We start from the raw sequence: 27,476 nt of genomic DNA on the forward strand, positions 1-27,476 counted from the left end.
TCAGCATGACGCTGGGGCTTTACAAGCAGACTCGGACACGGTGGGGGCCCGTCTCAAAAATTTCAACGCGCAGTGGGCTCACTCGCAAGTGGACCCCTGGATTCTGCAGGTAGTATCACAGGGGTACAAACTGGAATTCGAGACGTCTCCCCCTCGCCGGTTCCTGAAGTCTGCTCTACCAAAGTCTCCCTCCGACAGGGAGGCAGTTTTGGAAGCCATTCACAAGCTGTATTCCCAGCAGGTGATAATCAAGGTACCTCTCCTACAACAGGGAAAGGGGTATTATTCCACGCTGTTTGTGGTACCGAAGCCGGACGGCTCGGTGAGACCAATTTTAAATCTAAAATCCTTGAACACTTACATAAAGAGGTTCAAATTCAAGATGGAGTCACTCAGAGCAGTGATAGCAAACCTGGAAGAAGGGGACTATATGGTGTCTCTGGACATCAAAGATGCTTATCTCCACGTCCCAATCTACCCTTCTCACCAAGGGTACCTCAGGTTTGTAGTACAAAACTGTCATTATCAGTTTCAGACGCTGCCGTTTGGGTTGTCCACGGCACCTCGGGTCTTTACCAAGGTAATGGCCGAAATGATGATTCTTCTTCGAAGAAAAGGCGTTTTAATTATCCCTTACTTGGACGATCTCCTGATAAGGGCAAGGTCCAGGGAACAGTTAGAAGTCGGAGTAGCACTATCTCAGTTAGTGTTACGTCAGCACGGGTGGATTCTAAATATTCCAAAATCGCAGCTGATTCCAACAACACGTCTCCTGTTCCTAGGAATGATTCTGGACACAGTCCAGAATAAGGTGTTTCTCCCAGAGGAGAAGGCCAGGGAGTTATCCGAGCTAGTCAGGAATCTCCTAAAACCAGGCCAGGTGTCAGTGCATCAGTGCACGAGGGTCCTGGGAAAAATGGTGGCTTCTTACGAAGCGATTCCATTCGGAAGATTTCATGCAAGAACGTTTCAGTGGGATCTTCTGGACAAATGGTCCGGATCGCATCTTCAGATGCATCAGCGGATAACCCTGTCGCCAAGGACAAGGGTGTCTCTTCTGTGGTGGTTGCAGAGTGCTCATCTACTAGAGGGCCGCAGATTCGGCATTCAGGATTGGATCCTGGTGACCACGGATGCCAGCCTGAGAGGCTGGGGAGCAGTCACACAGGGACGAAATTTCCAGGGCTTGTGGTCAAGCATGGGAACATCTCTTCATATAAACATTCTGGAACTAAGGGCCATTTACAATGCCCTAAGTCAAGCAAAACCCCTGCTTCAGGGTCAGGCGGTATTGATCCAATCGGACAACATCACGTCAGTCGCCCACGTAAACAGACAGGGCGGCACGAGAAGCAGGAGGGCGATGGCAGAAGCTGCAAGGATTCTTCGCTGGGCGGAGAATCATGTGATAGCACTGTCAGCAGTGTTCATTCCGGGAGTGGACAACTGGGAAGCGGACTTCCTCAGCAGACACGACCTTCACCCGGGGGAGTGGGGACTTCATCCAGAAGTCTTCCAAGAGATGGTAAACCGTTGGGAAAAACCAAAGGTGGACATGATGGCGTCCCGTCTCAACAAAAAACTAGACAGATATTGCTCCAGGTCAAGGGACCCTCAGGCAATAGCGGTGGACGCTCTGGTAACACCATGGGTGTACCAGTCAGTGTATGTGTTCCCTCCTCTGCCTCTCATACCAAAAGTACTGAGAATCATAAAAAGGAGAGGAGTAAGAACTATACTCGTGGTTCCGGATTGGCCAAGAAGGACTTGGTACCCGGAACTTCAAGAGATGCTCACGGAGGAACCGTGGCCTCTACCTCTAAGAAAGGACCTGCTCCAGCAGGGGCCTTGTCTGTTCCAAGACTTACCGCGGCTGCGTTTGACGGCATGGCGGTTGAACGCCGGATCCTGAAGGAAAAAGGCATTCCAGAAGAAGTCATCCCTACCCTGATAAAGGCCAGGAAGGATGTAACCGCAAAACATTATCACCGCATTTGGCGAAAATATGTTGCGTGGTGTGAGGCCAAAGAGGCCCCTACAGAGGAATTTCAACTGGGTCGCTTCCTACATTTCCTGCAAACAGGAATGTCTATGGGCCTAAAATTAGGGTCCATTAAGGTTCAAATTTCGGCCCTGTCGATTTTCTTCCAAAAAGAACTGGCTTCAGTGCCTGAAGTCCAGACGTTTGTCAAAGGGGTACTGCATATACAGCCTCCTTTTGTGCCCCCGGTGGCACCTTGGGATCTCAATGTGGTTTTGGGGTTCCTAAAATCACATTGGTTTGAACCACTCACCACTGTGGAATTAAAATATCTCACATGGAAGGTGGTAATGCTGTTAGCCCTGGCTTCAGCCAGGCGTGTCTCAGAATTGGCGGCTTTATCTTATTAAAGCCCTTACCTGATTTTTCACACGGATAGGGCAGAATTGAGGACTCGTCCTCAATTTCTCCCAAAGGTGGTTTCAGCGTTTCATGTGAACCAGCCTATTGTGGTGCCTGCGGCTACTAGGGACTTGGAGGACTCCAAGTTACTGGACGTAGTCAGGGCCCTGAAAATATATATTTCCAGGACGGCTGGAGTCAGGAAATCTGACTCGCTGTTTATCCTGTATGCACCCAACAAGCTGGGTGCTCCTGCTTCTAAGCAGACGATTGCTCGTTGGATTTGTAGTACAATTCAGCTTGCACATTCTGTGGCAGGCCTGCCACAGCCAAAATCTGTAAAAGCCCATTCCACAAGGAAGGTGGGCTCATCTTGGGCGGCTGCCCGAGGGGTCTCGGCTTTACAACTTTGCCGAGCAGCTACTTGGTCAGGGGCAAACACGTTTGCTAAATTCTACAAATTTGATACCCTGGCTGAGGAGGACCTGGAGTTCTCTCATTCGGTGCTGCAGAGTCATCCGCACTCTCCCGCCCGTTTGGGAGCTTTGGTATAATCCCCATGGTCCTTACGGAGTCCCAGCATCCACTTAGGACGTTAGAGAAAATAAGAATTTACTTACCGATAATTCTATTTCTCATAGTCCGTAGTGGATGCTGGGCGCCCATCCCAAGTGCGGATTGTCTGCAATACTTGTATATAGTTATTGTTACAAAATTCGGGTTATTATTGTTGTGAGCCATCTTTTCAGAGGCTCCTTCGTTTATCATACTGTTAACTGGGTTCAGATCACAGGTTGTACGGTGTGATTGGTGTGGCTGGTATGAGTCTTACCCGGGATTCAAGATCCTTCCTTATTATGTACGCTCGTCCGGGCACAGTATCCTAACTGAGGCTTGGAGGAGGGTCATAGGGGGAGGAGCCAGTGCACACCAGCTAGTTCAAGCTTTTACTTTTGTGCCCAGTCTCCTGCGGAGCCGCTATTCCCCATGGTCCTTACGGAGTCCCAGCATCCACTACGGACTATGAGAAATAGAATTATCGGTAAGTAAATTCTTATTTTCTCTTTCTTCATATCCTCCCTCTAGTTTCTCACCAATGTATTGTCTTGGTTAAAGGCAGTTGTATTCTAGGAAAAGCACCTGGAGTTTATGCACTTAGGCTAGTCAGCCATGAAGGGAATTGTTTGAAGAGTCTCTTTATGGGTTCAAATGTTGTCTGCTGATAATTGACAGTAAGAGGAAGAGTGTTAGGACTCAAGTGTCTGAAGCTTATGGAGACATTATTATAGTTGTGTCAAGGTAAAGCTCTTACAAAGAAAAAAAAGTGAAACAGTGCATTATTTAATGTTCTTTTTATAACTCGTGCTACTGTAGGCTCTTAGGACATGTTTAGGACAAAACACATGACGGAACATGAACCCTAATTTCCCCCATCTCCGTCTCTCACCCATATCCTCTCTTCTCCCATCTCTCTCTTCCACCATCTCTCTTTTCCTCATCTCCTCTCTCTTTCCCCTTCTCTAACCTTCCCCATCTCCCTCCTCATAGTTCTCTTTCCCTCACATCTCTATCCTTCCTCCATCTCTCTCTCCCTCATTCCCATTTCACCCCATCTTTTTCGCTTCACACATCTCTCTGCCCTCACCCTCTCACTTCCGTTCATCACCTTCTATCCCCCCCATCCCGCTCCCCATCTTTCCACTGTCCTCCCCATTTATCTTTCTCCACTCCCAATATAACATATTTCTGACCTCTCTCATCCTATCCCCCCCCCCCCCCCCCCCATACTTTCTCTCCCTCCCTCTATATTTTCTCCAATATATTGTATCTCTTTAAGGCAGTTGCCAGATTGTTGTATTCTAGGATGGAATAGCACCTGGTGTTTATGCACTTTGCTATTCGGTCATGAAGGGAATTATTTAAAAAGTCTCCTTATGGGTCCAGATGCAGTGTGCTGGTAACTGATGGTAGCAGGAAGAGTGCTAGAACACCTGTGGCCTTTTACTTTGGCTGAGGTAGAGCTCACAGAAAAAAAAGAATGTAAGTGTGCATTATTTCACATGGTTCTTTATACCTCCCGATAGTCTTTTCAGCTAGGTTGAGGGCAGCGCTCGTGAGGCAACATAAACTTGGCTTTTATAATAGCACTACTACAGTACCAACATATGCTAACCTATAACTTTCATGATTACCGAAGGTGTTTAGATCAAATGATTGCATGGGAACAGCTTTTCCCATACATAGCAAACTTTGTTACACTGTCCTTTTTCCTTTTATATGGGGCGGTCTTTTTGCTTAAAGTGGCTAGTCTATCTATCTATCTATCTATCTATCTATTTTATTTCTAATTATATTTAGTGGCTCATTTATTTCTTATTCATTTTAGTTGGCTCTATTGTATAGGGTGACATTCCGACAGGGGCGGATTGGCCCACCAGGACACCATGACAGATTCCGATGGGCCAGACCCATATTCTCACACTGCTTCCAGTACTTGCGGTTCATTGGAATGCAGTCCCAGGTGCCGCTAGCCGTGAAAAGTGGTGAAGCTGTTCTACCAACGGGGGACCTGGAGAAAGTTAACCAGCCCAGCAGCATCCTCTCTCTGGCCCCAGCCAAAGGTCTCTTCAACGAGCCCGGCCTGGGAGCATCAGTAGGCCCGGAAACAGCAGCATAGCAATGGTCGGAGCCGGGTTCACTACATCCGCCGCCACCCTACCTCCCGCACTCTCACTGAACTGGCCAGAGCGACAACTGAGCACTATTGGGGACCCGGCAGAGAGGTTATTTTTAATTACATTATTTGCATTATCATGATGGTGAAAGGGTTAGGGCATCCCTGCTCACAGTGTATGGTTTGGGGACTGGACAGGAGCAGGATGTACCTTGTTCTCAGGATGCCAGCTGATCAGGCTGCATTCACAGTCAGCTCTGGGCCAATCTAATGCAAAGTCCTTCAGCCCTATAGCTGACCAATGTCTGACCATGATGAAGGGCCTATTTATGTAATGCGGTGTCTACGTATGTAATGTGGTGCTATTTGTGTAATGAGGTGCTATACATGGAATGTGGTGCTAGTTGTGTAATGCAGTGCTATGCATGTAATACGGCGCTATACGTGTAGTGCGGTGCAATACGTGTAATGTGGTGCTATTCATATAATGTGGCGTTATTCATGTAATAATGTGGTGGCTATGTATGTAATGTGGTGGCTATGTATGTAATCAGGGGCAGATTGGCCACTGGGACAGATTCCGCTGTATGTAGTGTGTGCTCCCTCCCTGTACTGTACTGTATGTAGTATGTGCTCCCTCCCTGTACTTTGAAACATATAAGGTTAAAAGAAAAAAAAAAAGAAGTAGTAGATTAAAGGCATGACAGAAGTGTCAGTAGATACTGAAAGTGGGCATATCAGTCCTTGTATATTCAGATGTACAGATGTACATCAGGGAAGGGCATTGTAGCAGCATATGCATAAAGTCGCAGGTAAACATTAGCATAACGTAAAGCAAAGGAGGCCCCAACTGTGTCTATCTCAGAATCAGGACCACTGAGGAGTGACCCTGCCCTCTTGACAGGCCCCTCCCCCTCAACAGACCCCACCTCCCTTAGGGCTACTTCCATAAATTTCCCGGGCTGGTGTTTGATCCCAATCCGCCCCTGCATTCCGATTTTGCAGCCCTTTTAAAAGCGATCTATTAGCAACAATCCAAAAACAAAAACAAAAAACTTTTCAAGTCTGACAACCCTATTTGTCTGTACGGGATCTCCTCTCTTTATCGATGGCTAATTCTTCCAGCCAAAACACTGGCGGTAGATGAACAGCAATAAATCCAGTATCTACCCACGATTTCAGAAAGCCTACGTCATTGCTTGAAAGAGCACGGCCACTATTTCTGCCCATGGTTTATTTGCTGTACACACAAATCTCCTAATCTAACGGCTATATAAAAGAAATTATAAACAGTGTGCGGTATTGTGAAAATAAAGTAGTCCAGCCGTAAGCATGGCATCCAAGATTCAATTTGCGTATATTCAGAGATAACTGTAGAAGGTGTAATTGCTTACACAGACACAGCATGGCATGCCAGCAGTATAAATTGTCACCCTTATCCATATGTTATCCAAGGAGAAGGAAAGATGCTATATGCAGGCTCCCGCATATTCCCTGTCAATGTCACCATCTGCTTGGAGAACTGTGGCATGCTGCCTTTCGCTATAAAAACACTGTTTTGAACTGGTTACGGGTTTTTTCCTCCCTTTCCCCCACTGCGTCCCCCCTCCCCTCATCTTTAGCTCCCTGCCAGCTTGCTCTCCCTGTTTGTCTGATTGCTATCGCTGGCTCTCAATGCAGGATTAAACACGCTAACAGGAATGTTAACATAGGGCCAGGGACACCGTTAAAAATTAGTTAAGGGACTAATTAACATGACGTACTGTTTCGGATCCCCCTTTATTGTTACACAATCTCTCCTTTTGCTTTTTTTTTCTTCTTCTGTTGCTGTTGACCCAAGTGACTCTTGGGTATAAGTGTTGTGCGGCACAGACACACTTATGTAACCATAAGTGCCTTCCAGCACACTTGTCTATGATCTTAGTGATTCCCCTGCGCTGCTTAACCCCTGCATCCATATCATCTGGCTTGCTTATCCTTGGCAATTTACTTGACGTTGGTGTTTTGTTGTACTCTTCCATAGCATAAAATCTCATTCATGATCTATTAGTGTCCTTGAAACGCAAGTGTTTCGGGACTCCCTTTGACGTGCTTTCTTAAATTGTCTTTGCCTTATTAATTGTTGTCATCTTCTCTCCTTAATGAGAGTAGGTGTCCTCTTCAAGCACGCTGAGCAGGGGGCCAGCATGTTCCCTAGTGTCTCATTGGAACAGGCATCAATGTAAGGTTTTAAGTGAGTGACCTAAGCCCGGCTCACTGTGGGTGTCTTGATCACTTTATGAGACCCTCAGCACATTCCAGACTTTTGTGTCCCTTCTACCCAGTGTTTGCATTGTCGGAGAAAAAGAAGCTACTAACCTACAGAACGGGGAACACGCAGCCACCTCGCGGCCCTTAATCTGGGCCCAGGTCTGTCTCTCAATGTACAAGGTTAAAGGTAATTATTAAGTTATTTATATAGCGCACACATATTCCGCAGCGCATATTTGGTCATTTACATCATTCCCTGTCCCGGTGGAGCTTACAATCTATATTCTTTACCACATACGCACACACATTCATGCTAGGGTTAATTCTTGGGTTGGGAGATCATTATCCTACAAGTTTATTTTTGGATTGTGGGAGGAAACTGGAGTACCCAGAGGAAACCCACACAAGTACGGGGAGAATATAGAAACTCCACACATTAGGCCCATGGTGTGAATTGAACCCATGACCTCAGTGCTGTGAGGCAGTAATGCTAACCATTACACCATCCGTGCTGCCTAGGTAAGGAGACTGCTGTAACGCACCTGTGTTTTGTATGCGCTCATCCCCATGCTGCAGTGTGAAGTGTTCCTTTCCTTCCCGATCTTAGTGTAAAATTGTACATACTTAGCTACATTAGAAAGAGGCAACAAGGCAGCAGGTACGCTTTAGGTATGTTTCTTTTGTGACACATACAAGAGACGCAATGGATTTGTGTCTGTATTTGTTGTGTAAATCCAAGGGAGAAGGATGTAAGTGGTACGTACCTCGGATGTGTTGTCTTGAGATAAAGTGGATAAAGATAAAGTACAAACCAATCCGCTCCTAACTCCCATTTTTCCAGGTTGTGTTTGAAAAATTATAGAAGCTGATTGGTTTGGTACTTTATCTCTCTCGACTTTATCTCTCTCCACGCTTTAATAAATATCCCCCCCAAACTCTAGGGGGCGATTCAGTTAGCAGCCATGGCCGCGAAGTGCCGGAGAAGCCGCCGCCATGCTGGCATCACATAACCACCAACATCGCACATTTTCCTTCTCGCCCCATAAAAGGGGTCACAAAAATATGCATTGCTGGGGTACCATAATTCTTGGTGCATTGCTGAGAGCTGAGTTGTCCTCTGCATATCTTTAAAAATGTCTGATAAAGCAACACTTTATTTTGAGTTTCTTTTCATTTCAGCAAAGTTTGACTTGATCCTTTCTAAACCTTTGGTGGTAAATAAGTGTCAGTGGTCCAGTGTCCAGTTAAAGGTATGCACAGAGTTGTGCACTTATTTATTTATTGCCAGTTATTTATATAGTGCATTCCACAGCGCTTTACAGAGCATATTTGGCCATTCACATCAGTCCCTGCCCCAGTGGAGCTTACAATCTATTTTTCCCTACCACATGTACACGCACACACACACATACAGGCTAGGGTTAATTTTGTTGGGATCCAATTAACCTACCAGTATATTTTTGGATTGTGGGAGGAAACCAGAGTACCCGGATAAAACCCACGCAAGTACGGGGAGAATATACAAACTCCACACAGTTAGGGGCCATGGTGTGAATGGAACCCATGACCTCAGTGCTGTGAGGCAGTAATGCTCACCATTACACCATCCGCACTGCACTTCCTTTGTTTTAGCATTTGTTCCTCTCTCTCTAATCTTGAAGTCTCTTATTCCCATGATCTGTGGCCAGCCTGGTTTCCCCAGGGTGGCTATCCCTGCTTTCTCTGTGTACCATGTATACCAGTGGTCTCGCTATAAAAAGTATCTATTGTTAGACTATATCATGTTGTACTAGCCTTCCACAAAGGTTGGCTGTATCCCTCGCTGTTTGTTATGTTATCGCTCAGGATTCTCAGCTCTGGCCTCCATCCCATAGAGACCTCTGATAAGCTGTATGTTTAGAATTCCTCTGGGAGGGGAGAAATTTGTTTGGAGTTGTTTCTATGTAATGCTGTGTGCGCTGACCTCCCTCCTGCCTGTGTGACTGCTGACTAGGGACCCGATCCCTGCTAGCTTCCTGGTCCACTACTAATAACACATCCATTGTATCCCTGTAACCTGTTCTGCTGATAAGCAGCTAATTGCACTCTGCCATCCATATTAACCTTGGTGCCGCCAGATTGTGAGTCCTCTGAATGGAGGGAGACTTTACATGCTTTCTACTTCAATGTTATTTGGAAATTTCGCTGCCAGTGAGCACATCACTATCTATGGCGGTTGCTATGCTCTGTGTCCAGTTATTTACCATGTCTCGGTGTCCCGCTGAGGCAGAGAATAGGCTACAGCCTCCAGCACAGAGCTTTCTCTTGTCTAAGCTAGGGGGTAAAGGGCTAGCCAGGCCTGCACTGCCATTGCCCTTGATACGTCTATATTATGGATGAAGCCATGGTATAGAAATCCGCTGCGCACAGTGGGGAGTTTAGATGTGGGGGGAGGAGGCCTGCGCTGCCAGCTAGGTACCTGCTCTGTATATAAATGGAGTAGTTGACGGAGCAGGGGATTGGCAAAACAAAGCAGAAAGGGCACGCCAAGGTCACGAGAACATGCAAAGAACAGAATATGTAATGAGTCTTTTTCATGGCACATAGGAACATTGCTCAAAAAAAGTTGCAGTCTTTTTGGCACCGGCTGCACACACAAAAACAAAACAAAAATGAGCCGTATCATTGAAAACATCCATTTGAACGCTTGAAAGAGAACTGTGAACTAATTCTTTTATTTGTCACCTATTTATCCATTTTAAAGGGAGTTTTTCCCATTGTGATTGCCTGACGGATCCCGAGCTAGAGTATGTGGTCTTACACCTGAAGTGCATTCACTATTGGATGGAAAGGGGTGAGGAAGCTGCTAGTGATGTCATGCCATCAAATTCTTCTTGTGCCAAGTTATTACAATGTGGGTGCTGCTGGCACGTCAGAGGTTAATCCGTATAGTAATGTAGTTATACAGACAGGAGAGCTCAGGTCGCAGTCTACACAGCTGTGACATGAGTGTTGGTATTCTCTCTCTCTGCCAGGTATTACTCTCTCTCCTTCCTACTTTCTCTCCTCTCTCATACAGTACCTCACCCTTTGCCAATACCCCTCCTTAACCCTACTCCTCCTTGTTGGCTCATTCTGCCTCTCGGGTGTTTAGGTGTTGCTGCTGTCTCCTATCATTCAGATAATCCATGTCTCCTCATTCTGATTGTTCTTGTGTTCTTCCTTGCGATTAAAGATCAGGTAGTTTGCTCCAGTTCTCTTCCTTCCCTTTAATGTTCTCCCCTCCCTCATACCTCTGGCTGTGTAGTCCCTCCCTTTATGCTTAATCTTATTCGTTGCTCTTTGCGACCCCCCCAGTCCTTTTCCCTCCTCTCCCTCTTTCTTTCTTTCTCTCCCTCTTTCCTTCTCCCTCCTCCCCGCTCCAGTGTTTCTCTCCCCCTTTTCCTTCTCACTTCAACAGAATGGAAAGTGGAGCTGTCAGGTTCTGTCATCCTGGAGCCTCCCAGCCACAGTCACACTTTGCTCTGCAAACATAGCTGCACAGAGTGGCACTGTATGTTACTGTACTGTGCATGTAACTTGCCTACTTTTCATGTCCGTTTCTGGGTCTAGATTCCAAGAACTGCACAGAAAGCAGGATACCCGTTTGGAAAACTTGGACCTTTACAACCTGCAGACTGTCAGCACTGTTTCGTTGTACTTGCGTCTCCCTCGTCTACTTATTTATCCTCTGACATCCTCACCTAACCGGTCTTCAACTTATCAGCAAACAGAACCTTGATTTCTCTCTGGCCAGTCTACACACCTGTGTACACCTGTAGCTCTCTGGCTGTCATAGGGGTTCATCTGACAGCTCGCATGCTGCCTCCGGTGATCACGTATGCTTCCCGTAATGCATGTTTCGAAATGGCACAAAGTCATATCAGCTGATTGGGGATATCTGCCTCGTCTTCCACTTTCCTGTCCTGTTTTGTGAGAACACATCCGAGGTACGTACCACTTACATCCTTCTCCATGAACTGACTGACGATTGTTCAGCATTGTTCTAAGTATTCTGCGAGTTCTTCTTCTCTTCCATTTAGTGACTTTAGTAACACGTTTGTGTTGCGCCTTGATGACAAAACTTATTTTATGTCCTTATTGGCTGAATGCGTCTGCAGGTTTGTGTCTTCACGATTTCTACCTGCTGGGGTAACCTTCCACGCAGACACTACTTTTAATGGTGACTTCATGTGTTAATAATCAGGCTATCCTTATTACATGGGTGTTTGTACAGCAAATTCTGGAATATGCCTGTAACCTATCATTACAACCTGGTCGGTTTAGGATTAGTATCCTCATGTGCAATGATTTCATCTCCTTGTGCCATTGTTTTAGTAGTCTTCTTTGTGTTGTATCTTCTCCGCAGTATAGTAGCTTCTGTTCTACTTTCCGCTTGCTGTTCCTCCATTCACACCCTATCCAATGTCTCAGTCTCCTGGCTTGTCCTTCTCTCACCTTTTCATTTGACAAGTACATCTCTCTCTCTCTCTCTCTTTCTCTGCAAGTCTCCTCCCTGTCTAGTCTTCTTTGAGTTTTACTCTTTAACCTCATCCCTCCATCCCCTGTAGAAATCTCACTTTCTCTCTCTTTTCTCCCTTCCCCATTCTCTTTCACTTTTTTTTGTTCCTGCCTTCCAGCACGTTCTCCCTCACTCACCCTCCCATCTAACCTCCTTTGTAAGTTGGACAGGATTGGGAAAGCAGAGCTAGTCCGTATCTAGTGCCTGGTACGAGGTGTCCCTGGTTTGAGAGGTGCAAGTTGTTAATTCGTACATGTATACGAGACAAGCCAAACTGACAGATCGGCATCTTTCATTTCTCAACCCTGTAATCATATTTCTGCCAAAATCGAGTAATTAGACTCTTAACCCTCTCACTGCTTCAAATAATGGTACATTATAGGGGAAAAACTTTTTATAGTCTCACCCCAAATGTGCTATATAGTGCCTATAGTCACTTCATTCATAAAATAATAAGCAGCAAGTGATTATTCCATGTACATTTATTGGGGGGGGTGTAAACGTTTTCTGTATATGCGCTAATGTCAGCGTCACCAAACATCAGTAATGATAATGCATACAGTAATAATATACAGCGCTTCTTTCCATCAGTAAAAATCTTGTATCCCCCTCTACTCACATTCTCCAGGCTCTATACTGTAGGGTTCTAGGACTCCATCCTTATAAACCATAGACCGCTGGATACTACTGCTACTTTGTTCTTGGATGGATGTTGATATTACATAATGTGTTCGTAAAAAAAAAAGGTGTTTCAAGTACATCAACAAAAAAATTGTCAGTTTGTAATTTGTGTGTGTGTATATATTATATAGCTTAATGTATATGACATGTTATATAGTCAAAAGAAAAGATCTTCGCACAAAGGTGTGATTTTTCTTTAAGCAACGATAGAAGTCGAACTTTGGCATGTCAGTCCAAAAACACGGTGTCTAATCTGGCATGACTATACATCATAGTATGTGTCGCAATCCGGGCAATTTACACGCACACGTCCCAACCCCAGCATCCAGGGACAATTCTGTGAGGATAGGAAAGTCTAAATCGTGTGTCGCCTTTTCCCAAAAAAGTAATTTCCTATACCAAACCTCAGTGATACTAAAAATATATTCTGACTCTTGTGTTTCCTCCTGAAGGACACCCTGTTATAAAGGACTTCCTTTTTCCCCGCAGTATATTCTCACGCTCCTTTTCTTACATACAAATCCCTTGAAAGCCTTGGACCCGAAGGTACAATTGTTTTCATACAAAGTGCATTTGCATCCAAGTTTGACCCTGAAATGCTATGCCCGCACCACGTTCAGATCGTTGTTCGTTTTACAGTATTTTTGTATAGAATAATTCATGTTATATGGCAATCATTTTTGAAAGATGACTCTTTAATTACTGTTTATTTGATTAGTCATAACACCCGGTGTTTTTAAATGGCCAAAGAGGTTTTGGTTTTTTAAAAGATATTTACTTGGAGCACAGGAAAGCACAGGTGCATCAGAAGGCTTAAGATATAAACGACAATAAACCCAGTTTACAATATGTAGCCACAATGCGCTAAAGCACTTCATAGTACATAAGGTCTTTATTATAACTGTCGCTGCCAGCCAGACATGTCTTTTAATAGATATTTGTACAAATAAGTTGGAACTTGGAAGCAAACTGGAATTGGGGTTTATTTGTTCCAAAAAGTAGACCGTAGGGGTGTGTGTACTGTATGTGTGTGTGTTTTCTTCACCCTAACTCTTCCGATATTGGACATTAATCGTGAGGAGGGATTCAAACGTTATATAAACACTGAAAAGAAAAATACTTCTCTAAAATGAACTGCAAGCGATTGCTATCTGGAATTAGAATAAAGCATAGAGCAATTCTTATGTTGTCTGTCATTAAAAAAAAAAAAAAGAAATTCATAATTGATAGCTATACACTAGTTTGTAGAAGATAAAGATTTTGTGAAGTTAAAATGACCTAGAAAATGTAGTGAGCCTATGTTACCTGACTTCATTTTTTTGGTGTCACTTAAATCTCCAATCGTTTCCTGAGCCCATCCAAACAAAGCAAAAAGCTTTAATGATTTCCTTTTCATTGTCTATTTTGTCCTTGATTCTGGGATGCTTATTTAAATCCGTTTGACTAATATCCACATGATTTTCCTTTTTACCAAGATTAGAGACAATGGAAGTTTCCCGGCACATCCCTCTATTGACATGAGTATGACCGCTTAGATAAGAACTTTATTCAGCAAATACAACTCTTGTTATATGAAAGTAGTGATATATGAATGCCTTTCCTGCTGTGAGTCGATGACGGGTAGTCTTTTGGCTCTATATTTTTGTCCTTTTTTTATTTTTTTGTTTGATGCCTTGAAAGTTGATACATCCTGTAGCTTAGTAAGTAAAGCACTGTGTTAATAATGGATAGTACTGATGCGATTAATTGAATGACCATTGTCTCCTCTTGTCTCTCACTGTGTGTAGGGTAGTAGCAACATGTTGATATCTACACTGCCCTCTCTAGTTCTACTGCTTCTAAGTCTTCCTGTGAGTATATGGATGTCCCGACCTGCCCGTGTCTATCTGTCATACAAAGGTAAGCTGCAGACATTTTACAAGTGTATACTTTATCAACCTTTGGGATCTGTTAAATACCCACCTGATAAGGTCACCAGGGCGTGGTAGGGGGGCCCATATTTTTGGCCAAAAATTATACGAAGAACCTCAATTTTACTCCAGTTTAAAGTGCAGAGTTTATTATAATTGTTCTGATTACCAATGTTGTAAGTGTTTAGAGTGTGCACCTGCATTTTCTTTTCTCCCCCCCCCCCCCCCCTCCTGTGTGGCATTACAAATTTCAGCATGGTAGCACCTCTTATTATGTTTAGAAGTAGGGTGTGTAGTCCAGCACGGCCGCCTCCCCCAATATTGGATCTATTTAATAGGTGCCGTGTAGACAAGTGCGCTTTAATCCATAGCAACGGATGCTATTGTTGTGTAAACTTTTCTCGGACTAAGCCTTTCATGTTTAAATCCCGAGCACCTGCCGGATTTGCAGCTCCTTTTGGTGTCACCTCGGGGGAAAGATAATGACTTTTTAACAAATTAGTTAGAAAAATGATACCTGCACTGTACAACATGCGGTTCTTGCCCCGTTTCCAGAACTCATTATGTCAGAAGCCCTAAAGGCAGCTGACAGGTCCCATTTCACAATCCTCCTTATTACATGTGATAAAATGCCGATGACCTTTGCTACTGTAGGGTCATTAAGGGGAAGAGATTACCTTTGTGTTATTGTGCGTATTTGACCTCTAACCTCGGAAGGTCACAGGAGGGTGAGGAATTGTCTCCTTAGGTTTCCTACTGAAGGAATTTCTAGGGGGGAAATATTGGCAGACTTGCGATATTGACATTATTAAGGGCTTGTGAACAAAGAGGACTGTTTAACACCTATCCTTCCATAAACAACTTTGTTCAATAAAAACACACCCTCATTGTCACCATTTTGTTCAGCTTTTTTGGCTGTAAAGCAAAGGCTAAATTCTAAAGCCATGCCGTCTTTGCAGCTCTTGGCAACAAGTTGTACACACACTCATGTTACAAGCGACAGCAAATTCTCTAATATGGTAAATTAGTATGAAAAGAATACAAGACCGGCTGGCTTTTTTTTTCTTTTAAATATTTCGGAAGGATCTGAAGATTCCAATCTGTTCCTCCGCAATCAGTTGGTAAAAGTGACAGGTCTGCAGTTGTGCCTTTCTCTGTGTTCATCGTGGATCCCGTGCAGAACAAAGAAGGATCAACAGGAGAGGGCTGTTGTCGGGATTTTGATGTACTTTGTTCTTGACAAGCGCATCCCAAAAATACCCGTGTTACCTCACCATAGACGTGGGGACCTATTAATAGGGAGCACTGAGCCCCTCTTTCTGTGTGTGACAGCTGGGCTTTTATCCCTCGCGTCACTGGGTGTGAAGCTGTGCCCGTCTCCTCTGCATTCAGGGCCCGGGGACACCCTCTGTGTGTCTGTGTATAAATCCTGAAACATCCTGTGTGTCAGGGCATATCTATGTGTGAATAGGATGAGCTCACAGCCCGTATATGTTTGCTGGAGAGAAGGCATGTATGTAAGTCAGGTTTATGGGAAATGTAAGCAGAGTATATTGGCTCTACTCGACAGTAGTTATCTCTCTCTTAAGTTCTTCCTCCATTGTAAACCACTGCAGCCATTTCTCTTCCAATATGCTATGACAACTTTTCCGTACATTTAAATGAATGGTCATTATAGTACCGGGAAGTAGTGTTTTCCATGATTTATCTGTCCAGTCGGCTTGTCTTACCTCCCTAGAGTCTGGAGGGGCAGCTCATCTTGCTGAATCACATCTGTGGATGTCTAAGAATGCATATTTCCCAAACGCATACAATAATATAGATTTACCATTTTAAATATAGAAGGAAAGGGCTTATTTAAAGGGGCTGTCTGTTTTGTACAACCCCTCCTCCAAAGCCCTCGCCGTTACCTGACTCCTTGAACTATACCATGCAGTTTATGTGAAGGCAGCAGCTGCAGCTGAAAGTGCCGGAGGACTCGACGACACATCCAGTTCTATTCAGCAGGACACAATAGAACACTTCCAGTTTTATCTGTTACAGGGGGCTGTACAGATTGGGTCCCCCTGCACTGTGAGCTGCAGCAGCTGCCGACAAATAAACAGCACAGTTTGGACCAAGTAATGGCGGGGTACCCACAAAAAGGCCACTGCTTCTTCTTTTTTTTTTTTTTACATAGGGGGCAAGACATAGATGGGTGGAGTTGTCCAAAAGTGTGAGGCTCTTTTACTAACATAATTAACATAGGATCATTGTTTTGTCGCCCTACACCCTATTGGAAATTAATTTCATCAGTGTAACTTTGTATAAGACAGATCATAGCTATTTTATTTGGGTCCCGTGCGCCAATCACATGACCGCATCCCTTTTATTTGCTTGGCCTTTTGTTCTTTTGTCTGGTGTTTTTTACTTTTGTTGGAAGGAGAGGTTTGGTTGGTTTTTGACTTTTATTGGAATGAGAGGTTTGGTTGGTTTTTTACTTTTATTGGAAGGAGAGGTTTGGGTGGTTTGTGTTGTGAAGTTGGCAGAAATGTTTCTTTTTTATAGGCCTATGTCTAGTCCAATATTTCTAAATTTAAAGGAGAACCATCATTAAAAATCAAGGCCAACTTTAGGGGTCAGGCCACCCCTAGGCACATTATTGGGTGCAGGCCCCCCCCCCCCCCCCCCCCCATCACGTCATTGTCCCCTTCATCTCGGGTGACAGTTCAGATGCCTCAAGAATACCAAAGCAGCCTTAACCTCACCCTACTACCAACTCCTGGACCACAATCTGCTTCCCATTGTCTTACCCCCATCATTTGCTGAATACAGCAAAAAAAAATAAAAAAATAAAAAAAAATATATATATATATATATATATATATAATGACGAAAAAAAAAGAATCCGGCCCTTGTCAGCCAGGTGTGCCGCCCCCCAGCAAGTGCCGTCCCTAGGCACGTGTCTCACGTGCCTTGTGGAAAATCCGCTACTAATCAGAATATGTATTTTCAATGTGCTACTTACATAGCCAGAAATGTATACATTGGAACTAATTTACTGAGTACCGCAAAGTTAAGAAGTGTATAATACTATCTCCCTATGTTGCCATTTACATACATCTGCATTTGTGGCAAGTGTGTTGCATTATTGATGCAAACGGACTACTTGCCTTTTTGCAATGGTCTCTGCTGGTGAAATGTAAAGAGATCTTGTTTTGGAGATTAGGGGGTGTATGTAATAGGGTCCGAGTTTGCCAAAGATGCGGGAGGCCGGGCGATCTCGAGCGCTTTTTTTTAAAGGGGCAATCATTTACAAGGCAAAACCATGCCTTATTAATGATTGCCGCTTTAACATAAACACACCCCCTCTGGCAAACTCGGACCCTATTACATATGCCCCTAGATATTAAAATGTAATGCTAAATGTGTGGTTGTAGGGCAAACCCCAAGGCTTTCGTTCGATGACACCTCCTAAAATGTTTAACATCATCTCAGATGTGATAGAATCAACTTCTTATTTACCGCTCTTCTATGAGATGCATTTGTCTCTGGACACAGGGGTGACGGGAGGGGGGTGTTGTGAGTACTTATTAACCTGGCCCAAATTGTCTGGGGGGCATAGGCCAGCCATTGGTTAGGAGTAATGCCCCTCTCCTCATCAAGTTTTAAATACACTTAATGAGCGAACGTGGCTATACCAACCCATTTGCCCACACCCCAAGGGTATTGTGGGAAAGAGGCAGCGATAGTGGCTCTGTGAATGAGCTAAGTCAGAAACATAGGCGCTAGGAAACGTCCTAAATCTTTAAAAAAATTATACTGGAATCTACTATTTTTGTATGTTAATATCCATTTGGGTTAAAAAAACAAACAAAAAGAACATCATTTAAAACTTCCACCAACTTCTTCTGTAATCATGCTCAGCCACAGAGAACATCCCAGGGACTCTCTCAAGCAAACCATCATTTTTGTGGTTCCATTGGTAATAGCTGATGGGTTTCACGGCCCACTGCTTTTGCTGCTGAGGGTAAAGTTAAACCCCACTGATATAACCAACAGAGAATACAACATCAAAGGCAATGAGATCTTTATTGCTAGAACACAACATTAAAAGAAATATGACTTGAACGAACATTTATGACCATTGCACTAGATTATATTCTGTTCATAATAAGCATTCCGTAGCACCGGACACAGGGATTAATATGCAACAGCATTACATAAGTAAACAGTTACAGATGAGTTAACAAATGTACCTTTTAACATAATTGCATAATTAGAGTGTAATAAGAGTTGATTCAGTCAGCCGCGAGCAGGGCGATGTGCTGTACGTGTCCCCACCTTGACGTATTTTTATACCTAGACCTTAGGGCTATTACACATGCTCCAGTTTTCCCATGGATGGCAAAAATCCAGACAAACTTTGGCCCTCATTCCGAGTTGTTCGCTTGCAAGCTGCTTTTAGCAGCTTTGCACACGCTAAGCCACCGCCTACTGGGAGTGAATCTTAGCTTATCAAAATTGCGAACGAAAGATTCGCAATATTGCGAAAAGACTTCTCTGTGCAGTTTCTGAGTAGCTCGAGACTTACTCTGCCAGTGCGATCAGTTCAGTGCTTGTCGTTCCTGGTTTGACGTCACAAACACACCCAGCGTTCGCCCAGACACTCCTCCGTTTCTCCAGCCACTCCCGCGTTTTTCCCAGAAACGGTAGCGTTTTTTCACACACACCCATAAAACGGCCAGTTTCCGCCCAGAAACACCCACTTCCTGTCAATCACACTCCGATCACCAGAACAAAGAAAAAACCTCGTAATGCCGTGAGTAAAATACCTAACTTAATAGCAAATTTACTTGGCGCAGTCGCACTGCGGACATTGCGCATTAGCGACTAATCGCTCCGTTGCGAGAAAAAAATAACGAGCGAACAACTCTGAATGACCCCCTTTGTCTGGCTTTTTGCCATCCGAGAGGGTCTTTCACACACAACGGCTTTGAGCCATGTGTAATGCTGTGCGCATGCGCAGCAGCAGCGGCTAAAAAAAACACGTTGTGTGTGTGAAAGCTCCCCTTCACACACGGTTCACTGCCTACAAAGACGGCATGGCCCCGGCAGCCGGACCTTCCAGTGGATATTTCCGGCTGCAACCTGGCAGCCGTGCCGGGGCCGTGCCGTGTGAATGGACACATTTCTCTGAATGTGTTTCAGCAGGACGGCCGCTTCAAAAAGCTGTCCGGGATTTTGCCGGGCGGCGGGAGCCGGCGAGTGTGTTACAGCCCTAAGGGAGCAAGTGAATGAGGCTGAACCTTCAAAATTATGCTAGTCCACATCATTGCATGTTGTTTATTTGTGATGTGTGTGGAAAATGTAATTGTATATAATGTTTATTAATAAGCATCACCTTTTTTTATTTTACTAGGTATGTTTTTTTTTTAAATTTAAATAAATATCACCTAGTGTGGCAGCGGAGCATATAACTCTATCGTTCATTCTACACAGTGAGTTTAGAATGTTCTATATGGATTAGGAAAACTGAACTCAGATTGTGCGTTTCACCATTTGTTTCTCATCTTTGTGAGTCTGCCTTGTGCACTGTGAAGCTGGAATGGGGCCACAGAACAGACACAAAGGATGCCTTATGATGGGTGAGAAAAGAGTGGAACAAAACCCTTCCACTGTACACACTACAATGCAGATAAAGGTGACTACATGGGCACTGCAGACATTACGTTTTATAATAGTTTTATATTGAATGTTTCCCAGGATCATACTTTCAGCAGTTTTAGCTTGAGGGGGGGGAGGGGGGGGGGGTATGGCATTATTAGATGTTGTTGTCACTGGCGCCTAGAGATGAGCGGGTTCGGTTTCTCTGAATCCGAACCCGCCAGAACTTCATGTTTTTTTTCACGGGTCCGAGCGACTCGGATCTTCCCGCCTTGCTCGGTTAACCCGAGCGCGCCCGAACGTCATCATGACGCTGTCGGATTCTCGCGAGGCTCGGATTCTATCGCGAGACTCGGATTCTATATAAGGAGCCGCGCGTCGCCGCCATTTTCACACGTGCATTGAGATTGATAGGGAGAGGACGTGGCTGGCGTCCTCTCCGTTTAGAATTAGAATAGATTAGAGAGACACTTGATTTACTAATTTTGGGGAGCATTAGGAGTACTCAGTAGTGTACAGTGCAGAGTTTTGCTGATAGTGACCAGTGACCACCACTTTTATTTATAATCCGTTCTCTGCCTGAAAAAAGCGATACACAGCACACAGTGACTCAGTCACATACCATATCTGTGTGCACTGCTCAGGCTCAGGCCAGTGTGCTGCATCATCTATATATATTATATATCTGTCTGACTGCTCAGCTCACACAGCTTATAATTGTGGGGGAGACTGGGGAGCACTACTGCAGTGCCAGTTATAGGTTATAGCAGGAGCCAGGAGTACATAATATTATATTAAAATTAAACAGTGCACACTTTTGCTGCAGGAGTGCCACTGCCAGTGTGACTAGTGACCAGTGACCTGACCACCAGTATATAATATTAGTAGTATACTATCTCTTTATCAACCAGTCTATATTAGCAGCAGACACAGTACAGTGCGGTAGTTCACGGCTGTGGCTAACTCTGTGTCGGCACTCGGCAGCCCGTCCATAATTGTATATACCAGTGACCTAACCGTGGTTTTTTTTTCTTTCTTTATACATACATACTAGTTACGAGTATACTATCTCTTTATCAACCAGTCTATATATTAGCAGCAGACACAGTACAGTGCGGTAGTTCACGGCTGTGGCTACCTCTGTGTCGGCACTCGGCAGCCCGTCCATAATTGTATATACCAGTGACCTAACCGTGGTTTTTTTTTCTTTCTTTATACATACATACTAGTTACGAGTATACTATCTCTTTATCAACCAGTCTATATATTAGCAGCAGACACAGTACAGTGCGGTAGTTCACGGCTGTGGCTACCTCTGTGTCGGCACTCGGCAGCCCGTCCATAATTGTATATACCACCTAACCGTGGTTTTTTTTTCTTTCTTTATACATACATACTAGTTACGAGTATACTATCTCTTTATCAACCAGTCTATATATTAGCAGCAGACACAGTACAGTGCGGTAGTTCACGGCTGTGGCTACCTCTGTGTCGGCACTCGGCAGCCCGTCCATAATTGTATATACCACCTAACCGTGGTTTTTTTTCTTTCTTTATACATACATACTAGTTACGAGTATACTATCTCTTTATCAACCAGTCTATATATTAGCAGCAGACACAGTACAGTGCGGTAGTTCACGGCTGTGGCTACCTCTGTGTCGGCACTCGGCAGCCCGTCCATAATTGTATACTAGTATCCAATCCATCCATCTCCATTGTTTACCTGAGGTGCCTTTTAGTTGTGCCTATTAAAATATGGAGAACAAAAATGTTGAGGTTCCAAAATTAGGGAAAGATCAAGATCCACTTCCACCTCGTGCTGAAGCTGCTGCCACTAGTCATGGCCGAGACGATGAAATGCCAGCAACGTCGTCTGCCAAGGCCGATGCCCAATGGCATAGTACAGAGCATGTCAAAACCAAAACACCAAATATCAGTAAAAAAAGGACTCCAAAACCTAAAATAAAATTGTCGGAGGAGAAGCGTAAACTTGCCAATATGCCATTTACCACACGGAGTGGCAAGGAACGGCTGAGGCCCTGGCCTATGTTCATGGCTAGTGGTTCAGCTTCACATGAGGATGGAAGCACTCAGCCTCTCGCTAGAAAACTGAAAAGACTCAAGCTGGCAAAAGCACCGCAAAGAACTGTGCGTTCTTTGAAATCCCAAATCCACAAGGAGAGTCCAATTGTGTCGGTTGCGATGCCTGACCTTCCCAACACTGGACGTGAAGAGCATGCGCCTTCCACCATTTGCACGCCCCCTGCAAGTGCTGGAAGGAGCACCCGCAGTCCAGTTCCTGATAGTCAGATTGAAGATGTCAGTGTTGAAGTACACCAGGATGAGGAGGATATGGGTGTTGCTGGCGCTGGGGAGGAAATTGACCAGGAGGATTCTGATGGTGAGGTGGTTTGTTTAAGTCAGGCACCCGGGGAGACACCTGTTGTCCGTGGGAGGAATATGGCCGTTGACATGCCAGGTGAAAATACCAAAAAAATCAGCTCTTCGGTGTGGAGGTATTTCACCAGAAATGCGGACAACAGGTGTCAAGCCGTGTGTTCCCTTTGTCAAGCTGTAATAAGTAGGGGTAAGGACGTTAACCACCTCGGAACATCCTCCCTTATACGTCACCTGCAGCGCATTCATAATAAGTCAGTGACAAGTTCAAAAACTTTGGGTGACAGCGGAAGCAGTCCACTGACCAGTAAATCCCTTCCTCTTGTAACCAAGCTCACGCAAACCACCCCACCAACTCCCTCAGTGTCAATTTCCTCCTTCCCCAGGAATGCCAATAGTCCTGCAGGCCATGTCACTGGCAAGTCTGACGAGTCCTCTCCTGCCTGGGATTCCTCCGATGCATCCTTGCGTGTAACGCCTACTGCTGCTGGCGCTGCTGTTGTTGCCGCTGGGAGTCGATGGTCATCCCAGAGGGGAAGTCGTAAGCCCACTTGTACTACTTCCAGTAAGCAATTGACTGTTCAACAGTCCTTTGCGAGGAAGATGAAATATCACAGCAGTCATCCTACTGCAAAGCGGATAACTGAGTCCTTGACAACTATGTTGGTGTTAGACGTGCGTCCGGTATCCGCCGTTAGTTCACAGGGAACTAGACAATTTATTGAGGCAGTGTGCCCCCGTTACCAAATACCATCTAGGTTCCACTTCTCTAGGCAGGCGATACCGAGAATGTACACGGACGTCAGAAAAAGACTCACCAGTCTCCTAAAAAATGCAGTTGTACCCAATGTCCACTTAACCACGGACATGTGGACAAGTGGAGCAGGGCAGGGTCAGGACTATATGACTGTGACAGCCCACTGGGTAGATGTATGGACTCCCGCCGCAAGAACAGCAGCGGCGGCACCAGTAGCAGCATCTCGCAAACGCCAACTCTTTCCTAGGCAGGCTACGCTTTGTATCACCGCTTTCCAGAATACGCACACAGCTGAAAACCTCTTACGGCAACTGAGGAAGATCATCGCGGAATGGCTTACCCCAATTGGACTCTCCTGTGGATTTGTGGCATCGGACAACGCCAGCAATATTGTGTGTGCATTAAATATGGGCAAATTCCAGCACGTCCCATGTTTTGCACATACCTTGAATTTGGTGGTGCAGAATTTTTTAAAAAACGACAGGGGCGTGCAAGAGATGCTGTCGGTGGCCAGAAAAATTGCGGGACACTTTCGGCGTACAGGCACCACGTACAGAAGACTGGAGCACCACCAAAAACTACTGAACCTGCCCTGCCATCATCTGAAGCAAGAAGTGGTAACGAGGTGGAATTCAACCCTCTATATGCTTCAGAGGTTGGAGGAGCAGCAAAAGGCCATTCAAGCCTATACAATTGAGCACGATATAGGAGATGGAATGCACCTGTCTCAAGTGCAGTGGAGAATGATTTCAACGTTGTGCAAGGTTCTGATGCCCTTTGAACTTGCCACACGTGAAGTCAGTTCAGACACTGCCAGCCTGAGTCAGGTCATTCCCCTCATCAGGCTTTTGCAGAAGAAGCTGGAGGCATTGAAGAAGGAGCTAAAAGGGAGCGATTCCGCTAGGCATGTGGGACTTGTGGATGCAGCCCTTAATTCGCTTAACAAGGATTCACGGGTGGTCAATCTGTTGAAATCAGAGCACTACATTTTGGCCACCGTGCTCGATCCTAGATTTAAAGCCTACCTTGGATCTCTCTTTCCGGCAGACACAGGTCTGCTGGGGTTGAAAGACCTGCTGGTGACAAAATTGTCAAGTCAAGCGGAACGCGACCTGTCAACATCTCCTCCTTCACATTCTCCCGCAACTGGGGGTGCGAGGAAAAGGCTCAGAATTCCGAGCCCACCCGCTGGCGGTGATGCAGGGCAGTCTGGAGCGACTGCTGATGCTGACATCTGGTCCGGACTGAAGGACCTGACAACGATTACGGACATGTCGTCTACTGTCACTGCATATGATTCTCTCAACATTGATAGAATGGTGGAGGATTATATGAGTGACCGCATCCAAGTAGGCACGTCACACAGTCCGTACTTATACTGGCAGGAAAAAGAGGCAATTTGGAGGCCCTTGCACAAACTGGCTTTATTCTACCTAAGTTGCCCTCCCACAAGTGTGTACTCCGAAAGAGTGTTTAGTGCCGCCGCTCACCTTGTCAGCAATCGGCGTACGAGGTTACATCCAGAAAATGTGGAGAAGATGATGTTCATTAAAATGAATTATAATCAATTCCTCCGCGGAGACATTGACCAGCAGCAATTGCCTCCACAAAGTACACAGGGAGCTGAGATGGTGGATTCCAGTGGGGACGAATTGATAATCTGTGAGGAGGGGGATGTACACGGTGATATATCGGAGGGTGAAGATGAGGTGGACATCTTGCCTCTGTAGAGCCAGTTTGTGCAAGGAGAGATTAATTGCTTCTTTTTTGGGGGGGTCCAAACCAACCCGTCATATCAGTCACAGTCGTGTGGCAGACCCTGTCACTGAAATGATGGGTTGGTTAAAGTGTGCATGTCCTGTTTTGTTTATACAACATAAGGGTGGGTGGGAGGGCCCAAGGACAATTCCATCTTGCACCTCTTTTTTCTTTTCTTTTTCTTTGCATCATGTGCTGATTGGGGAGGGTTTTTTGGAAGGGCCATCCTGCGTGACACTGCAGTGCCACTCCTAGATGGGCCCGGTGTTTGTGTCGGCCACTAGGGTCGCTAATCTTACTCACACAGTCAGCTACCTCATTGCGCCTCTTTTTTTCTTTGCGTCATGTGCTGTTTGGGGAGGGTTTTTTGGAAGGGACATCCTGCGTGACACTGCAGTGCCACTCCTAGATGGGCCCGGTGTTTGTGTCGGCCACTAGGGTCGCTAATCTTACTCACACAGTCAGCTACCTCATTGCGCCTCTTTTTTTCTTTGCGTCATGTGCTGTTTGGGGAGGGTTTTTTGGAAGGGACATCCTGCGTGACACTGCAGTGCCACTCCTAGATGTGCCCGGTGTTTGTGTCGGCCACTAGGGTCGCTAATCTTACTCACACAGCTACCTCATTGCGCCTCATTTTTTTCTTTGCGTCATGTGCTGTTTGGGGAGGGTTTTTTGGAAGGGACATCCTGCGTGACACTGCAGTGCCACTCCTAGATGGGCCCGGTGTTTGTGTCGGCCTCTAGGGTCGCTAATCTTACTCACACAGCTACCTCATTGCGCCTCTTTTTTTCTTTGCGTCATGTGCTGTTTGGGGAGGGTTTTTTGGAAGGGACATCCTGCGTGACACTGCAGTGCCACTCCTAGATGGGCCCGGTGTTTGTGTCGGCCACTAGGGTCGCTAATCTTACTCACACAGTCAGCTACCTCATTGCGCCTCTTTTTTTCTTTGCGTCATGTGCTGTTTGGGGAGGGTTTTTTGGAAGGGCCATCCTGCGTGACACTGCAGTGCCACTCCTAGATGGGCCCGGTGTTTGTGTCGGCCACTAGGGTCGCTAATCTTACTCACACAGCTACCTCATTGCGCCTCTTTTTTTCTTTGCGTCATGTGCTGTTTGGGGAGGGTTTTTTGGAAGGGACATCCTGCGTGACACTGCAGTGCCACTCCTAGATGGGCCCGGTGTTTGTGTCGGCCACTAGGGTCGCTTATCTTACTCACACAGCGACCTCGGTGCAAATTTTAGGACTAAAAATAATATTGTGAGGTGTGAGGTATTCAGAATAGACTGAAAATGAGTGTAAATTATGGTTTTTGAGGTTAATAATACTTTGGGATCAAAATGACCCCCAAATTCTATGATTTAAGCTGTTTTTTAGTGTTTTTGGAAAAAAACACCCGAATCCAAAACACACCCGAATCCGACAAAAATAATTCGGTGAGGTTTTGCCAAAACGCGTTCGAACCCAAAACACGGCCGCGGAACCGAACCCAAAACCAAAACACAAAACCCGAAAAATTTCAGGCGCTCATCTCTACTGGCGCCTTGTTTTTTCCCTCATCTCTCATCTCTCTCTATCTCTCTTTCTCTTCAGTGCTCCCCCAATATTTCTCTAACGTCCTTGAGGATGCTGGGACTCCGTAAGGACCATGGGGAATAGACGGGCTCCGCAGGAGATAGGGCACTTTAAGAAAGCTTTGGATTCTGGGTGTGCACTGGCTCCTCCCTCTATGCCCCTCCTCCAGACCTCAGTTTTACACTGTGCCCAGAGCGAGTTGGGTGCACTGCAGGCAGTGCCGTAACTAGGCATTTTAGCGCTGTGTGCAAGAAACGACAGTGGCGCTCCCCCCAATGTAAGATTGGGGCAGTGCGCGCCGTAGGCGCGTGAAAAATTTATAGGGGCGTGGCTTCACGGGGAAGGGGCGTGGCCACAAAATAATAGCAATTCATACTACGGTGCACAGTAGTCTACATTATTCAAATTACGCTGCACAGTAGCGCCACTACACCAGGTAGAGCCCCTTTTATACATTACAGCAGACAGCGTCCCCCTTTTTACACATTACAGCAGACAGTCTCCCTTTTAACACATTGCGGCAGCCAGTCCCCCTTTTTACACATTGCGGCAGACAGCGTCCCCTTTTTTACACTTTACAGCAGACAGCGTCCCCGTTTTTACACATTACGGCAGACGGTGTCCCCCTTTATACACATTGCAGCAGCCAGGCCCCCTTTTTACACATTGCGGCAGCCAGGCCCCCTTTTTACACATTGCGGCAGCTAGGCCCCCTTTTTACACATTGCGGCAGCTAGGCCCCCTTTTTACACATTGCGGCAGCCAGGCCCCCTTTTTACACATTGCGGCAGACGGTGTCCCCCTGAGAGAGAGAGAGAGAGAGAGAGAGAGAGAGAGAAAGAGAGATATACTTACCATCTCCCCGCTGGCAGTCAGGCTCCTCGTTCAGGTCCCTCGGTGCAGGC

General features: G+C 45.5%; 1 protein-coding gene across 2 annotated transcripts in view; it reads left to right on the forward strand.

The window, feature by feature from the left end:
• Positions 1-10,684: 10,684 nt before the first annotated feature.
• LOC134948526 (semaphorin-3F-like) overlaps positions 10,685-27,476 on the forward strand; it is a 96,582-nt gene continuing 79,790 nt past the window's right edge. The window contains exons 1-3 of one of the 2 annotated variants that reach the window (XM_063936551.1): positions 11,190-11,275; positions 12,981-13,074; positions 14,316-14,427. In XM_063936551.1, the coding sequence (XP_063792621.1) occupies positions 14,328-14,427 (100 nt within the window). In that variant the 5' untranslated portion in view covers positions 11,190-11,275; positions 12,981-13,074; positions 14,316-14,327. Of the gene's footprint in view, positions 11,276-12,980; positions 13,075-14,315; positions 14,428-27,476 lie in introns of both variants that reach the window. The other variant, XM_063936550.1, reaches the window with a different exon arrangement.

The sequence above is a fragment of the Pseudophryne corroboree genome, chromosome 8, assembly GCF_028390025.1.
Source record: "Pseudophryne corroboree isolate aPseCor3 chromosome 8, aPseCor3.hap2, whole genome shotgun sequence".
NCBI lineage: Eukaryota > Metazoa > Chordata > Amphibia > Anura > Myobatrachidae > Pseudophryne > Pseudophryne corroboree.